Genomic DNA, 17,518 nt, shown 5'->3' with positions numbered 1-17,518 from the left:
GATACTGTGCAAAGGAGGTAACACCTCGAATCTGATGAAACACAAGCCGAGAAATGCGCCATATTTGATAGCTTGCTGCGAGACCTCACACTGAGCACATCTACTGCGGGTGTGGTGCCTATTATCGGACTCGGAGTTAGCAACATCCCCCAGGAACTCGAAGAGGAGAGTCCTGGCCCCTAGCCCTGCCAGTGTAGCAGAAATGATGACGGATGATGATGGCAGCAGCAGCCGTTCTTCTCTGCGTGAGTAGCTTAATGTTGTTCGTGTGTAATTTACGTTGAGTAGGCTAACCACGTTATTACATTAATGCATGTAAGGTGAACTAGCAAACACAGTCGTAGCTACATGCGGCTGTCTTCTTGTTTGATGGCAGATGCTCCCTTCACCCTGGCCAAAAAGGCTAAAATGACCCAAAAAAAAGTGGAAAACAGCTAAACATGAGAGGATTTTGGACAAAGTTTGTGTTCTCCATTCCTTAAGCACCGGTTCGAGCACCATCTAAGCACCGGCACCGTTTCAAAAGTACCGGTTTGGTACAGGTATCGGATAAAACCTAAACTATACCCATCCCTAGTCAGCAGTGGCGGTCCTAGCCTGTTTTGCGCCCCCCCCCCCACACACACACACAGACACACAGGATTGTACATTAACACAGAACTTTTGTCGGAACCACACTGAATTTCACAAGAGAAACACACAGATATGAAGAGAGAGAGTAAACCTACCAAACAGCCATCATAATTCGTCATACAATGAGAACAGGTCAAATCGACAACTGACAATGACTAATTAATGTTAAAATCTGTAACATAATGTGTTGTTTGGAGTTTAGTCTGTTACTGTTACTATTTTTACCATTTCTTCTTGGAGCAACTGTAACCCACATTATTTCCTTAGGGGTTAATAAAGTATTCTGATTGTTTCAGGATGATCTGCCATTATCCAATCACACATCTGCTTACCTGCATCTGTTGCTCGTTTCTCCTCCTCTTCTTTTCTCTTTTTTCTAATCTGAGGACCTGATGGCTTTGAACCCAGGATTCAAATCATGAATACATAATGTGCTTGGATTTACAACATTATGAATGAAATGTGCTCTATTTGGAAGCAGGCCCCTCCCCTTTCCACGGCTTGTGTGTGAGACTTTAAATCATCAAAATACAAATTTTAAATTGTTATTGATACCTTTACCCCGAGTCCTAAAGTGTATATTTATTTTCTTGCTCTTCTTATATATATTGTTTGTTTACTTGCACTGCTGTAACTGGAGCCTCGTCGTCTCGTCTCTCTGGACTGTATGTAGCGGAGATGACAATAAAGTTTTCTTTGACTTCAGCAGCGAGCAGGCGCACCGAGGAAAAACACCGGTGCAAATTATAAGTCTGTATCATGATGTCTGGTGTTTTCGTGTTTATTAGTTTGTTTTTATTGTTTTATTTTGCGAGTTGGTTATTAGATGCTGCTCCAGCCGGTCAGAGACTCCCCCGCCGCCCCGCCCTCTCCTCTCTGTGCGGCAAGCAGCAGGCGCACCTCGCAAACGGAGGGCGCCCTTACTCCCAGCAAATGGGCGATAGAAAACCGATCGGTGCCTGTGATATTCCCAATATGCGCGGGCTGACGTCACGCAGCATGAGTACGAGCAATTTTTTGCCGATGCCCGTGATGCTGCCCCCCACCACGATGCTACCCCCGGGTCGCACGTATCTAAAACCACTATTGTGTGTCAGGCTGTAAACATGTTTATATGGGACGGTCTCACTGCTGCCTCTGCTGGACAGGAGAGGAACTGCAGCTTTGGCTCCAGAGTAGGGCTGGGTATCGTCACTGATTTCTAGAATCGATTTGATTTGAATCTGAGAAATTTTGCCTCAGACAGAAATATTATAATTCTGATCATGCATCAGTACATTTCCATATTTTTATATCTATAAAAACAAAGCAGACACAGTCACGGTTCTGGGCATTTTGAGTTTCTTAGGTTTTCGTTTATTTTTGCATTATGGATTGTTTTCTGATCCTCTTGTGCTTTGTTGATTATTATTAGAATTCTATGTTTCTGTTCTATTCGTGTTTAGGGATTAGTTCTTAGGGCTTGTGTCTCATGTTTAGTGTAGGTTCAGTTCTGTGTCTAGTCTACGTCTTTGTGTGGTGGTTTCTTGTTTCCTGTTTTATTGTGAAAGTCTGTGTCTCATGTGAGTGTATTCAGATTTGCCTCTCTTGTCTCGTCTCGTCAATTACTTCCAGCTGTGTCCCCCACCTGTGTGTAATCTCCCCGTGTTCCTCTGTGTGTATTTAAGTCGTGTCTTCTTATGTTGTAGTTGCTGGTCTGTCTGTGAATCTACTGCGTATCTACTGCGTGTTTTCCCTGCTATCAACCAGCATCTACCCTCGTCTACGTTCCTTCACGTTCAGGTTTGCAGTTTTGTAGTTTAGTTTTTTCCCAGTTTAGTTTAGCTTTTGTTCTGTTCTGTCATTGTTCACCCCGTGCTTTATATTTTCAATAAACCACCTTCATATATCAGCGAGTGTCTGCATTTGGATCCTCCTTTATTTTTCCCCACACAGCTCATCCCACTCGCCATGACACTGTTGAAATTTTGTGAGGTTTAACCTGAGATTCTGGCAAAATAAAATTATATTTAAAAATCGATTCAGGCTTTTAATTAATCGATTTTACGTTATCCAAGCTAGATTTCAATTGATAAATCGATATAACCCAGCCCTGCTCCCCAGTGAGGCTGAACTGAGGCGTCCTTTCACAGACGTGCAACCCTCTGAAGCCCGTTCATGTGCTGCTCAATAACAGTTTACTCGCTCCGACGTACTTTCATATGAGCAGTGTTGGTCAAGTTACTTGAAAAAAGTAATTAGTTACTAATTACTGATTACTTATTTTCAAAAATAATTAGTTACTTCATTACTTAGTTACTTTTTAAAACTTGATACACAACCTGAATACGTAATAACGTCATAGATCTTTCAGCCCAGTTCTATTTTTCTGTATAATCCATCATATAAAATGTAATCAAATGAAAAAGTCTCTTTTTAAAATTGTTTTAATCGATTTAATCTTTTAACTTTATGCTTCAAGCACGAATTAAATTATTTCAACTGTCTTTGACTGGAAGAAATGTTTAACATTTAAAGCTACTGTATGTTCTGCATATTCCAGCGTATAAAATAAAATCACGTTTTGTGTTTGCACTCTTTCAAATAGATGCAAGTAAAACACAGCAGAAAATGAATAAAATCAAAGACTCAGCAGCTCTTAAATCTACTGTCAGCTGTTGAGCAGGAGTGGGGCGGGTGGAGGTTTGCCCACAGCGGTCATGTCAGTGGGAGGATCCGGGGGTTTCTTTGCGAATGTCACATTCCCGTGGCAGCGTGCTCGCTGCTCGCTCAGATTTGAAGTTTCATTTGTTGCTGTAGAAGTTTTCTTCCCACGCAGAGTGGACAGCAGATGCTCATGTTTCTGTCACTTTTTACAGAATCCAACTCAAAGTAATGTGATTACTTCCACGCTTTAAACGCTGCATGATCGTACTCTCTCCATCACGCCATATGATCCATTGTTGATCTGCACACGTCTGTTACCACGGCCACCGCACGCTCGTACATCACCCATGAGACACTGTGACAAACAAAATCACGGTTTAGTAACGCAGTAACACTGCGTGCTTATGGGGAAGTAACAGTAATCTAATTACTTTTTTGCAATAGTAATCTCTTACTTTGCCCGTTACTTGAAAAAAGTAATCGGATTACAGTAACGTGTTACTGCCCATCTCTGTACATGACCAATAGAAACGAGGCGCTGAGTTCAAACACACGGCGAAGAAAATCATTCTGTGTCCCAGTTTGGTGAACTGGTTTACATGCATGTATGGGGACCTCCAACAGCTGTTTGTTGTTTATGAGTGAGCGATACTTATTAAACATCACAAAGCGTCGTAGAGGACATAACGTCAGAGAGATACAGAGCGCAGCGGCCTGATGTGAACAGACTTTTATGCGTCAGCGGGAAAGACCGGAAACGCAGATTATTCTGTGTTCAGCAGCTGATGCGTGTTTGATGTCAACATGAAAAATAAATGATTGGAAAACTTTTTTTCTGCTTTATCGTGAATAAAATCTGCAGGGTTTCGGCAGATTTCTGTGTTTTTGTTCTTCAGTCTGGTTTCCTCGCAGTAAAGACTGAGACCAACATAACGACTGTGATGAAGATCTCATCCTCCTCGCTGACGGCTTCAGACCAGATCAGATCTGCGTTCAGCTCTTTGGGCCTGCGGTATTTAACACATCCACCCCCTCCAGCAGGGCAGGATCCTCGTTTACGCCACATGATTCTTTACAGTGATGTTTCCCTGCACGGCCGATTTTGATGCTGTTGTTTTTCAGGCCCTGTGTGGTCGCGCTGACCCATCATCAGTACATCTCACTGTTCTTTCATTCCAAGGTGAAAAACTGTCAGACGCTCACGCGTGAGACACCGACGAGGAACTCATTAACAGCCACTTCCTGCTAGAGATGGACCGATCCGATATTACGTATCGGTATCGGTCCGATACTGACCTAAATTACTGGATCGGATATCGGAGAAAAATAAAAAATGTAATCCGATCCATTAAATATCACGAAAGCACCTCACAAAACTTGCAACACGCGTAACTCACCTCAGAACGTTAGCATGTCGGAGCAGTATGCATCACGTGATAGAGCGGCTGTGGCATGCGGGACCTGTCGGTGGTCTGGATAGCATTTGGAGCTTCGCTAGCAACCCGGCATTTCATCTCCGACAAAGTTATCCCCGAGAGAAGTAAATCAAGTGTGTAAGTCCATCTCTGAATGTTTGTAAAGCATTCCTGCGTTAAGCTTAACAAGCGATATATGGAGCGACTGCCTCTTCTTGCTGCTACTTCTATCATGAAACTGCTTAACGATCAGCTGATCGGCTTTTCTGTCGGGAGTACGTCTCTCTTGTTTGCTTTTGGCCCACTTTGCACCAGAAAGAGCAAACCAGCGGCTGAACAACAGCAGCACGTTTAAGCTCTATAAGCTGTTGTTAGAATTTATTTAATATTACTTTCTACTCGAGGATCTTTTTCTACGTAGCTGACGCTGGTAACTGTGCAGGGGCGGATCTAGCAAAGTTTAGCCAGGGGGGCCGATAGGGCATTAACAGGGAAAAGGGGGCACAAAGACATACTTTTCTTTCTTATTCTCATTTAAAATGTCTAGCTTTTAATAAATAATTATCTGACAGCCAAAGTTTTAATTTGATGTAAAATGAATAGAAGTCCATTACTGTATATAGTGACTATTAAGTCTAATATATATACCCTAGTAAGCTATAGTACTTTTTCCTTTGTGAAGGTACCATCTGTGCAGTCTGCAATTTTGTTGAAGAAAGATGTTGAATCTATTTAATATTTCTTGAAAAATAATTGATTTCTGTGCATTTTTTTTTTCCACACTGCATCAAATTAAGGTTGATTACGTCGATTAAGCATCATGAGGTGGAGCGTGAGGGGTGGTTCCCTATTTTTTATTTATTTATTTTTGTTGTTGCTGGGAGTTGGAACCCTATTAGTTAGGTTGCTTAATATATATGCTAAGTACTCTTTAAAATACCAGAATAGGGAGGATGGTGTAGGTTTAAGTTTATTAGATTGATCAGTATTGCTGAACTATGAAATATTTTTTTTGGATACAGGTATAACAGAATAGCTTTAGTGTAGTTGTTGTTTTAAACTTGAGTATGAACTTATACAAAATGCAGCAAGATATTTAAAAAACAGTTTTGTTGATTAAAAAACACTATATCGGATTCATATCGGTATCGGCAGATATCCAAATTTATGATATCGGTATCGGTATCGGACATAAAAAAGTGGTATCGTGCCATCTCTACTTCCTGCTAGTTACCAGATAAGCTGCAGGCCTGGGCCAGGGGCCTCGCTGTGAGGAGGTTTATCTGCGGCTCCTCGCTGCAGGTTTCTGCGTGGCTGAGCCACAAACCGCAGGTGTGTGTGCAGGTACACCTCCGCTCTCTCCACACTGACCCGTCTGTTACCAAGTGCAGCGTTTCACAATACGACGGGTTTCTTCAGGTCTTTTCATGAACTTTCAGAAATTGTAATGATTTAATAAAAACAGAGTTTTGGCTTAAAGGTAATTTTACGTTTCTGACTGACCTCAGATTAATGACGTAACTCTGCGGAAGGATGAACAAGCTTTCCATCGTTGGCTGCTAGCTGTTAGCGTTAGCTACGGCTAACTTTATATTGAAAAGAAAATGAGAAACAGGAATAAGAGGACTCGCTCAGGGTCAGTCCTTCATCCTGATGTTTGACAGCTAACACTTAGTTTGCAGACGACGTAATAATAAACAATAATAAACTTTATTGTCATGGCAACCTCGATATTCTTTAAGGATGAAATACAAAAATAATCAAACTACGGGGGGAGGGGCTTAAATACCGTTTATTATGTGAGTGCGGTGATAAGACGAGCATCATCATCATAAACAGTCTGTAACCTAAATCATCTCTCACACACACACTCACTCACACACACACACACACACACACACACAACACACTCACTCACTCACTCACTCACTCACTCACTCACACACACACACACACACACACACACACACACACACACACACACACACACACAGAGTGGTTGTCTGTTTGGGTCTCTACTCTCCTGCTGGACTGGTTTTGTGTCGAGGTCAGCAGCTCAGATGGGATTATCCCAGTCTGCAGGCAGCGCACACACACACACACACACACACACACACGTTTCACTACTTTCATTTTAAGAAAACAGAATGCAAACATGACCTCACCATCAGGCTGAGCTGATTTCTGGATATTCCCGTCATAGTCGTGTGTTTATTGTGTTTCATGTCCTTTTGTTAGTGGCTCCAGTTATAGTTCTGTGTTGCTATGAACTGTTCTTGTCTTTAAGGAAAGTTTTTCCACTTGATGTGTCACGTGTTCAGTTTATGTTGCTCTCATAACCAGTGAGATGATTTAACATCACTGAAGCTCTTTAAAGAAAACCAGGAAGTAGGTGTTAAAGGGTGAAGTCTGATGGAAATCAGCTGCTTTAACCTTGAAAATAAACCAGAGCTTCAGCTTTTGGTTTTATTATGAAAAACAAGGACAGGAAATGTGGTGTTATGAATCTGCAGATCCACAGCTCCCCCTGCTGTCGTTCAGCTGCTGTGACAAAGCCTGCTGCTTCATGTCTCTCTGTCTCTCACACTCACACACACACACACACACACACACACACACACACACACAGAGTGAATAAATCCATTGAACTTGTCACAGATGTGTTCTCGTTCTCTGTATCTTCAGTTCAGTTCATTTTTATTTCAAACATTTCAAACATGTGCCTTCACAATCATTACAAAATATCATTCCATTATTTGTTTGAAAAGGAGTAGGCTGAAGTATTTACTTATTTGTCCCTACCCCCTCAAGTTTTACCTCTCATTCATTTAATTTTTTTTTGTCTTAAATTAAACAAACAACATATGAAACATATAAACATATGAAGTAAAACAAAACATAACATACATAAATCAAAAACAAGAAATTAGCAAGCCCCACCACAGTATAGTTTCTTTCATATGAAAAATACAGAATGTGTATATTTGCAGATACACAAGTTATGGAAAAACAACAAACCAAAACAAAACAAAAAAACAAAAAAACAACCAAAAAAGAACCGCAACACCATTACCAGCAACATTACCATCCTGGGTTAACCCCGTTTTCTTCATTCTTATACTTATTTAAAATTAGGTTTTTATATTTTACTTTAAACTGTTTTATGTTTTGACTGTCTTTTATTTCTTCTGTTAGACTGTTCCATAATTTAACTCCTGCAATTGAGATTGACATAGTTCTTAAAGTTGTTCTAGCACTTTGTATTTTTAAATTCCATTTCCCTCTTAAGTTATACCCACCTTCTCTTTCTATGAACAATTTACAGATTTCTTTGGGAAGCAATTTATTTCTGACTTTATACATTATTTGCGCTGTTTTAAGCTTCACCAAGTCTTGGAATTTAATAGCTTGCATTTTGACAAAGAGTGCATTTGTATGGTCCCTGTACCCTACATTATTTATTAATCTAATGGCCCTTTTCTGTATTATAGTTATTGTTTGTGTGTTACTTTTGTATGTGTTTCCCCAGACCTCTACACAGTAGCTCATATATGGCAGTAGTAAAGCACAGTATAAAATGTGCAGTGCTTTCTGATCCAACATATGCTTTGCTTTCCCCAGGACGGCAATGCCCCGTGCCAATTTCCCCCGAACATAAGTAATGTGTGGCTTCCAACAGAGCTTGTGGTCAATGATCACCCCAAGAAATTTTATTTCATTTACTCTTTCTAAATATACATTGTCAACACATATTTCTACTTCGATGTTTTTCTTTTGGTTTCCAAACAACATAAATTTGGTTTTATCGAGATTCAATGATAATTTATTTATATCAAACCACTTCTTTAATATCGTTAATTCCTGTGTGATCATTTCCAAAACCTGTGGCAATTCCCCACCTGCACACAGTATATTTGTGTCATCTGCAAATATTACAAACTTTAAAATCTCCGATACTCTGCAGATATCATTTAAGTACATAATAAACATTTTTGGACCCAGTACTGAACCTTGAGGTACTCCACAAGCTATATCCATCAAATTAGATTTATATTCATTTATTTGTACATATTGTTGCCTATTCCCTACATAGCTTTTTAACCATTCCAAAACCACTCCCCTAAACCCGTACTTTTCCAGTTTTTTTAATAGAATTTCATGATTAACAGTATCAAACGCCTTCTTTAGATCTAAGAAAACTCCGAGCGCATACCTCTTATTATCCATACATTCCGTTATCTTTTCCATTAAATCTATCAGTGCCAAAGCTGTTGATCTGTTGTTTCTGAACCCATACTGACTATCTGTCATTAATTCATATTTTTCCACAAAACTATCAAATCTTTTTATGAAGAGTTTTTCCAGTATCTTAGAGAACTGGGAGAGTATTGACACTGGTCTATAGTTTGTAAAATGATGTCTTTCACCGGTTTTGTAAATGGGAATAACTTTAGCAACTTTCATTTTTTGTGGAAAAACTCCTTTTTGAAACGACAAGTTGAATATATATTTTAATGGTTTTACGATACCATCAATAACTGTCTTTACCGTTACCATATCAATATCATTCCAGTCTGTACTGGTTTTGTTCTTAAGTCCTCTAACCATGTCATAAATCTCTTTCTCTTCCACTGCTCTTAAAAACATTGAGCTACTATTCCTTTCAATATTTTCACCAGTGTCCCTTTCTATTCCATCAACCTTTATTTCTTCTGCCAGTTTTGGCCCTATGTTTACGAAGAATTCATTAAAGCCATTTACTATCTCCTCCATGTTATTAATACTTCTTGTCCCTTCTATAAAGTACCCAGGGTAATCATTATTCCTTGATTCATTTTTGATTATTCTGTTTAATACATTCCATATATCTCTTGTGTTATCTTTATTGTGTTCTAACCTTTTAATGTAATACTCTCTTTTACAGGATCTCATTATATTAGTTAATTTATTTTTGTAAGTTTTATACTTCATTTCAGTTTCTATTGTTCTCTTTTTTATGAATTCTCGATATAAGGTATTCTTTTTTTTGCTGGCATTTTGTAGTCCTTTTGTCATCCATGGTCTTCCTGCATAGTTGTGTTTCCTATTGATTTCAATTACTGGGCAGTTTTTATCAAGTAATGTGTTAAATGTTCTTAAAAATCCTTCGTAAGCTTTATTAACTTCTGTTTGTTCATATACAATATTCCAATCTTGCTTTAAAAGTTCATTTCTAAGACAATTTAAGGTCTTCTCTGTTCTTATTCTTTTGTAAATAATCTTATGTCCATCGTTGTTCACTTTATAATGGCAATTATACGATGCAAAGACTGGTAAATGGTCACTTATATCATTGATTAACAGCCCACTTTTTATCTTTCCTTCTATTATATTTGTAAATATATTATCTAATAGAGTTGCACAATGAGATGTTATTCTGGTCGGTCTTGTTATCAGTGGAAATCTTGAACTGTAACATCATCGTTAAATATCATTAACTAAAAAACAACCTTTTATATTGTAAAGACCCAACAATAATACTGAGAAACCCCAACAATCATATGACGCCCTATGAGCAAGCACTTTGGCGACAGTGGGAAGGAAAAACTCCCTTTTAACAGGAAGAAACCTCCGACAGAACCAGGCTCAGGGAGGGGCGGGGCCATCTGCTGTGATTGGTTGGGGTGAGAAGGAAGACAGGATAAAAGACATGCTGTGGAAGAGAGACAGAGATTAATAACAGATATGATTCAGCAGAGAGGTCTATTAACACATAGTGAGTGAAGAAGAAACACCCAATGCATCATGTGGCGCACGCTGTGACTCAGACGGTGCAGCAGTAATCGGTCGGCAGTAAGCAGGTCACTTCCTGCTGATACTGCTCCACCAGGAAGTGGACACAAGGACGCAGATTCTGTGCTGTGTGTGCACTAACAACTATATAATGGTTCATTTTGAACACACCCCTGGTTAAAAAAAAAAAGTGCACTTTGCGGTTCAAATGTAAAGGATGGTGTGGGGGCGTCCCTGCAGGTGTTCACCGACGTGTTTGCGGAGCTGCTGGAGGATTACCTGAGTGCTTCAGACATGCAGTCACTCCACCACACCTGCTCGGTGCTCGGTGTCAGGTGTGTGTAGGTGTGGTGAGACCCATGTCCCTGGTGTGAGGGGAAACTTTAACATTACAATAAAAAAGGAGACATGTTTGAGGCGAGGATGAAGAAGATTAACAGAAGGACGGCTTTGATCCTCACTGCTTCCACAGGAGTGTGAGGTGCGGCCAGGTGCATTTACTGACTCATCAGTGTGAGTGCCTCGATGAAAGCTGACGTCTTTCCAGTTTGCAGGTATGGAGCGTTCGGCCGTGTTAAACCAATGAGGCAGTCTTTCAAAGAGTGGACGTCGTGGAAAATTCACCCCAAGATCAGAACCCTGAGCTCGATCTCACTCTCTACTGTTGTGACCTTTGACCCTGTACAGTCAGAAACAGGTGGAACCAGTACGGCCGGTTTGTAAAGCACCAGGACAAAGAGCCTCCTGTGCTCTGTCAGACGAGACTGGGGAGCAGATATTCTTCATGCACAGCAGCACGTTTGGAGGAAATGTGCAGTTTCTCCTGTCTGTTGTTTATTCCTGCACACCTGGCACGGAGCACCCATGATTACTTTGTACAATAACAATAAAGGGCTGCTCTATTCTGACCAAACACCTGACAGCAGCTGTGAGCACGGTGGAGGAGGGACGATGAACTCCAAACTGTCCCAGAGTCAGTGTGAGGACGTCTGTCCCACAGATAAAGCTGGGACCAAACTGGGTCATCAGCAGGACAAAGATCCAACAGAACGGCTGAAAAGGGAAAGAACGGAGCTGCTGCAGAGCTCAGCGAGCTGTGCATGAACGAATGCTGCAAACCTCAACGACCAAAGCTCGTCCAGACGCAGACCGATCACTGCTGCTGAGTCACAGAGGGACCAGCTCGTCAAACCGAGTGTTTCTTTCACATGTGAAGCACATCCGTCGTCCTCTGTGGGTCGTACCCTCCACAGCAGGGTCAACACCCGTTTACTTCAATCTCACTTAAACTTAAATCACTAAGTACAACAAAAAAGTAATCTGAGTATTCCAACGGCCCGCTGTAATCAGTATCATGTTCGACTCTCTGGTCCACCAAGTGGAAAAAAACAAACAGCCATGACACGAGGTGGGCGGGAACTTCCAGGAATCAGGGTTGGGAAGCTCACCTGATCCTGGGAAAGAGCGAAGGAATGTTATTACCGCCACATGGAAAGTTTCTGCGTGTGCAGTAACCATGTGACACGCTGCAGTTTCTTCTTATTTGTTTCTGCTTTTATCCTTTTGTAACATCTCTAACGTCCCCTTTGTGCTGCTGTAACAGGTGAATATTGTCCAAAACAATCGTGTTCTGTGTAGTGAGGGTGTGGTCTGATTGGCTCTTCAGGTTTCCTGGTAACATAAAAACAGACCAATCAAACCTGCAAAGAACATCATCAATAACTATGTGCTAAATCCGGCTGTCAGCAAACAACAGCAGGGTTCAAAATAAAAACACACCCAGCTGTGTGTGTGTGTGTGTGTGTGTGCGCGCGCGGTGTGGGTGTGGGTGTGGTCTGCATACAGGAGCAGGGCGAGGCTCAGGACTTAAAGCGCGTCTCCTGTTTCAGAGTCTGTGTGATCAGCAGCACTCAGGTGAACTCAGGTAGGTCTCCTTCCCGTCCTCGTGCTCTCTGCCTGCAGGTTGGACTCGGTCCGGCGTCTCTTCCTCTGATGCTTGAATCAAAGCACGCAGACAAACAGGAAGCTGCCGAGACCCCCGATTCGGTTCGTTGTTCAGAAGAAGAGGAAGTTGCTGAACTGTGAGGTTTCGTGTCTGTTACTCAGGGAGCTTTGACTGTGAGTGCTTTCATTCAAACTTTATTTACACCGAGCAGCGCACAGAGGAACAGACGCCTCTTTGACTCGAGCTCAGGAGCAGCAGAGAGGTCTGCTGACAGCCATGTGATCCTGGGCGGCGTCTGCTCCTGCTGCAGGCGCCATGTTTGTTTCTTTAGCATGAGAACGTTGCTCCACCCCCCAGCAGCAGGAAACCACAGGAACATCTGGAAAACATTCAGAGGGCACTTCTGCACAGTCTGATTTTGCGGTTTCACACCTCGCTGACAGAGTCCTGCAGGGATCTGCGTCTCCTGCTGGAATCGAACCAGCAACCTTTTGATACCAAGTGACAGCATAGACTAATACATCGATACCAACACACAGAAAGCATTTAACTTCCAGATGACTTCAGAGAACGTAAACTGGGTGATGTGGTTCTGTTCCCAGTTTGAGACCAGGAGGAGACAAGATCATGTGACATGCTGCTCTGCTAGCTGTGGTGCCCCCTTGTGACTAACGCAGCAGCTGCTTTTCACTGATTTCTGATCATGTCGTATTTCTGCATTCAGAAATTCAGCATTCAGAAGCCACTCTGAGGTCAGCTGGCTATGTTTAAACAAGTTTAAATGTGAAGGTTTGTTAGTTTGTCTGTTTCTGGGATCCATGTAAACGACACGAACACGGTTCAAAGGTCGAGTTCAGGGACTCCAAACGAGCTGCAGCTGAGCCTTAAAGGGCCGAATCCCCAAAAACCAAAACCTGAGTGTAGCGCCTGCTGTGAGCGCGAGCAGAGAGGAGAGGATGGTGATGAGGGCGGCGTTTTTTTGCAGTTTGTGTATCACTTTCAGCTTTTTGTCATGTTGTTTGCGCTCCGTGTCACGACTCGCACCACCACACCCTCAGACCTCATTTTCTTCTTCTTCTGGTTTTAATGCTTCTTCCTGTCTGTGTGTTTCAGGTTGCAGAAGAGCAGAATGGACGTGAGTCACTTTCTTCTCTTTCATCTTCTCTCACAAACTTTCACCTGGATGTTTCCTGATGTGCAGCTTTCAGGTTTTATCGATGCTTCGGTTACATTAGGTGGAACGTGCAGCACGGTCCTGTTAATGTGGTCACGAGGCAGCAGCTGATTATCTAAACGAAAAACTCAAACTTGTGTGTGTGTGTCCGTGCGTGTTCCTGTCTAGCTATCTTTGTGAGGACCGATACATGCATACTACTATACTTGTGAGAACCAACAGGCACTTGTGACACACACAACCCGGTCCTCACAAGTTTGAAGTGTTTTTGAGGCTCAAAATGTGGTTTTAGTGTCAGGGTTACAATTAGGTTAGGGTACGGGTCAGGGTCAGGCATTCATCTTTAATGGTTAGGGTGGGGGCTCTGGAAAGCATTATGTCAATGAAGGTCCTCACTAAGATAGCTGAATGGGGTTGTGTGTGTGTGTGTGTGTGTGTGTGTGTGTGTGTGTGTGTGTGTGTGTGTGTGTGTGTGCGCGCGTGCGCGTGCGTGTGTGTGAGAACAGGGCGTTATTATTCCTTCTTTAGAGCCAGTTCATACAGAACATTCCAGAAGAGTCTGTCACTGAACACACCCTCAGTGTGAACCGTGGTGCGTTCAGTTGCACTCGGTACTTCAGACGGCCACTTCTGGCCTGAAGGTCAGACAGCGTCTCTTAAACGTGTCCCTCTGGCGTTGCGGGCGCTGCTGCGGTGAGGTGAAGCTGGACCACTGACGTGGGGTCGTAGCAAAGCTTTGGCAGCGTCTCAGCTCGTGTTTCAGACACATTGTCTCTGTGGCGGACTGAAGAGTAGTCACTGTTTCATATGTTTTACAAACTTTTATTGTGAAGTGTTGACTCTTCCTGTTCATAACCTCTGCAGCCCTCGGTGGAATTCATCCTCGACTTCTTCTCCCAGTGATCCCAGAGCAGTTTGACAAAGTCCAGCATTTTCCAGCACAGGCTTCTTCCTGTTAAAATGCAGTTCTTCCTTCCCGGTATCACCTAGCACCTGCTCATAGTGTGGTTGTTGAAGTTATTTCCTACTGTTTTCGGGTCTTTACTGTTTAAAGCACTGGGAGGAGACTGTTGGCAGAGACAGACTCCTCAGATCTTAATCCCATCCAGAATCTGTGGTCAGTCGGCTAAGACCTGTGAGGCAGGATTTGGCTCAGAATCTGCAGAAGTGATGAAGAAGAAGGCTGAAGAGTACAAATCCTGACTCTGTGGACATTTAGACTAAAAGTTTTTGAAACTGAAATGATTTCCCTCTCACAGAAACAGGTGAAACAATAACGGCATGAAATGAAAAACACCCCATTAATAACACTTTCGTGACCTCAGTCCTTGTCTGACGGTGCACTGCTATGAATTATGGGATGGAATGACCTCCTTTCCTCTCATAGAGGATGCTCCAATGTCCCCTCTGCTAAAGGAGGCAATGAAGGAAGCACCTTAGCCCTGCGTGTTTCAGGGACTGTGCTCAGTCAGAAACCGTCCCGAGGACAAAACGAGCTCAGGGTTTCTTTGCTTCTGGGTGTCTGCAGCTCTCAGACGCTCTTGATGGTGGCACCACCCAGTCAGCAGCAGGAGGAGGTCTCTGGCCCGGTGGTGGAAACAACCAAGCAGGAGGAGGTCTCTGGCCCGGACAGCCCAATGCACCCGCGTGGCCAGGTAAGAGGTTTGAAAATCTGACGGTGAGTTTCACACCTTTCACTCTGCACATGGTTGAAATGACAATGAAGCCACCTGACTTGACTTGATCAACCCAAGCACAAGCCCAACCCTCCGCTGTAGAGAAATGAGACTTTTACTGACCTCTGACAGTCACGTCTCTGAAGGGACTTCAGTCTTCACGAGGCCTCATTAATAGCAGCCTCTTTACATCCACCAGGTCACCTTCTACCTGTCTAAGGTTAGGGTGGGGTGTCACCTGTCAAACAGTCTCCTACAGTTATTTTGCCATTGCCGTTCGCAGCTTCCATCTGGGGTTATGTGTGGACGTTAGCCTGTGGTGCCCAGGTGGATGTTCGCAGGTTAAATAAACAGGTGAATGTTTGTGGAAATGACTTTTGCCTCCACTGAAACCTCAGGTCAGCCCAACCAGCCCACCTGGCCCGGAGGTTCCACTGCTCCAGCCTGGCCTGGAGGTCAGCCTGCTAACCCTACCTGGCCCCAAGGCCCCAGCCAGCCCAGCGGACCTTGGGGTCCAGGTCCAGGCCCTTCACCCGGACCTGGACCCACTCCTCCTGTTGCACCCCAGCAGAATCTGGTGAGCCAAACAGAGACGGAAACAGAGGACAGGCAGAAGGACAGATGTAGTAAACAGCTGTTTTCTTCTTGACAGACGGTTCCCTTCAATATGCCTCTGCCTCAAGGAGTGTACGACAAGCTGCTGATCACCATCGCTGGAACTATCAAACCCAATGCTGACAAGTCAGTACGAATGCTGTGATGTCACATAGTGACGAGAGAGCAGAGGTCAGACTAACGAAGCGAGCGGGCGGGTGTAGAGCAGAGTAAACAGGAAGCACAGAGCGATAAACTGACAGTGGTTAAATCCAGTCATTACTGAGTAACAGTAATGAAAGCAGGGCAGTAGAAGAAGACAGTGAGCTGTTACCCGTAGTAACGCACTCATGTCACCTCATTGGACAAACTTTAGGTATAATCACACAAAACCTTCATGTTTGCTGTGAACACATGATTAAAAAACAACGAGAGATGTGAGGACAGCTGGTGTCTCGTTCACCTTAACAAGGATGAGCGAGGTCAGGCATCAGCTACACTTTCATTTGTTTGCATTCGTTTGCTTGTTTCAGTGAAGCAAAATCAGACTTGCTTCGCTTAACGCCGCATTAACATTGGCCAAAAAGAGAAACGATTGATCCAGATAATCAGATCCTGATGGAGGAGAAGCTCTAATAGAGTCAGTAATTCACTGAGGTCTCTGTGATTCATCAGGATCACGGTGGACCTGGCCACAGCTCGTGACATCGCCTTCCACTTCAACCCTCGCTTCAACGAGGGCGGCAAGAAGGTGATTATCAGAAACAGCTGCATCGGTGAAAAGTGGGGCAAAGAGGAGAGGGAGCTGCAGCACTTCCCGTTTGTGCCGGGGCAGAATTTTGAGGTCAGACAGCTTAAAAAAAAATCCTCAGTTTGATTTCTGTGAGGCGGAGATGACACCAACAACAGTCTCTCATGTTTCTCTTCCAGATCAAGATCCTGTGCACCAACACGGAGTTAAAGGTAGCTGTCAACAACTCTCACATGCTGGACTTCAAGCATCGTATCACCAACCTGAGAGACATCAAGAGACTCAGCATCTACTACGACCTCACGCTGTCCAGGGTCAACTTGGAGATGTTGCCCTGAGACAGGCTGCTGACCCAGCAGAGATCAGTCAGGAGGAAATTATCAGTGAATGTTTGAAGGTGATCATCAGCAGATGCTTTGATTCTTCCACATGTTTCTGTTCAGGTGTCTAATGAATAAAGACTTCATATTCTGGGTTTTGTGCTTATTTCTGTGTCCTGCCTGGATGCCTGAAAATGATGAGCCTAGTTAAACCACGACAAACTCTTCAAACAGGAGTTTTAAAACAGCTGGGGTCATCTGCAGAGGAGTGAGTGAGCGTTACCAGAGACCGTCTTATGGCCTCTGACAGCAGAGATGTCAGTGCAGCATTTAATGCAGCTTCAAACAGAGACTCCAACACAGCGTTGGTGTTACAGGAAGCACTGGAGTGGCTGAATCTTCCAGTTTATAGGGACGAGGATCAGGGCCACTGGAAAAAAAAAAGTGTGGACGTATTTTTTTCAAAATCAGAATTCTGAGAAAAAAGTCTGACACTTTTTTGTTTCCTCCTCTTGCTTAAGTTTGTTCACGTAAACAAGGAATGTTTTTTTACACATAACAGCTATTCACGAAGCTCCACGGGGTTATGTTC

The 17,518-nt window shown here is 43.1% G+C and overlaps 1 protein-coding gene across 1 annotated transcript; it reads left to right on the top strand.

Moving 5' to 3' along the window:
* Positions 1-12,282: 12,282 nt before the first annotated feature.
* Positions 12,283-17,079, top strand: lgals3b (lectin, galactoside binding soluble 3b). The gene is made up of 7 exons (XM_086274325.1): positions 12,283-12,390; positions 13,525-13,546; positions 15,114-15,240; positions 15,660-15,838; positions 15,914-16,002; positions 16,531-16,699; positions 16,786-17,079. The coding sequence occupies exons 2-7, from the start codon at positions 13,541-13,543 to the stop codon at positions 16,942-16,944; spliced, it is 729 nt and encodes a 242-aa protein (XP_086130451.1). The 5' UTR covers positions 12,283-12,390; positions 13,525-13,540; the 3' UTR covers positions 16,945-17,079.
* The last annotated feature ends 439 nt before the right edge of the window (positions 17,080-17,518 follow it).

The sequence above is a fragment of the Aulonocara sp. 'chitande type north' Nkhata Bay genome, linkage group LG19 (assembly GCF_057382095.1).
Source record: "Aulonocara sp. 'chitande type north' Nkhata Bay isolate Kocher_YH1m ecotype deep benthic linkage group LG19, A_spYH_male_GT1.1, whole genome shotgun sequence".
NCBI classification, from domain to species: Eukaryota; Metazoa; Chordata; class Actinopteri; order Cichliformes; family Cichlidae; genus Aulonocara; species Aulonocara sp. 'chitande type north' Nkhata Bay.
The sequence above is the reverse complement of the archived record's forward strand: the minus strand, read 5'-3'. Positions and strand labels throughout refer to the sequence as shown.

Excerpts from the sequence above, each read along its gene's own strand:
- lgals3b (XM_086274325.1), top strand. Across the intron at positions 15,839-15,913 it reads TTGCACCCCAGCAGAATCTG|ACGGTTCCCTTCAATATGCC; the intron begins GTGAGCCAAACA and ends TCTTCTTGACAG. Across the intron at positions 16,003-16,530 it reads ATCAAACCCAATGCTGACAA|GATCACGGTGGACCTGGCCA; the intron begins GTCAGTACGAAT and ends GTGATTCATCAG.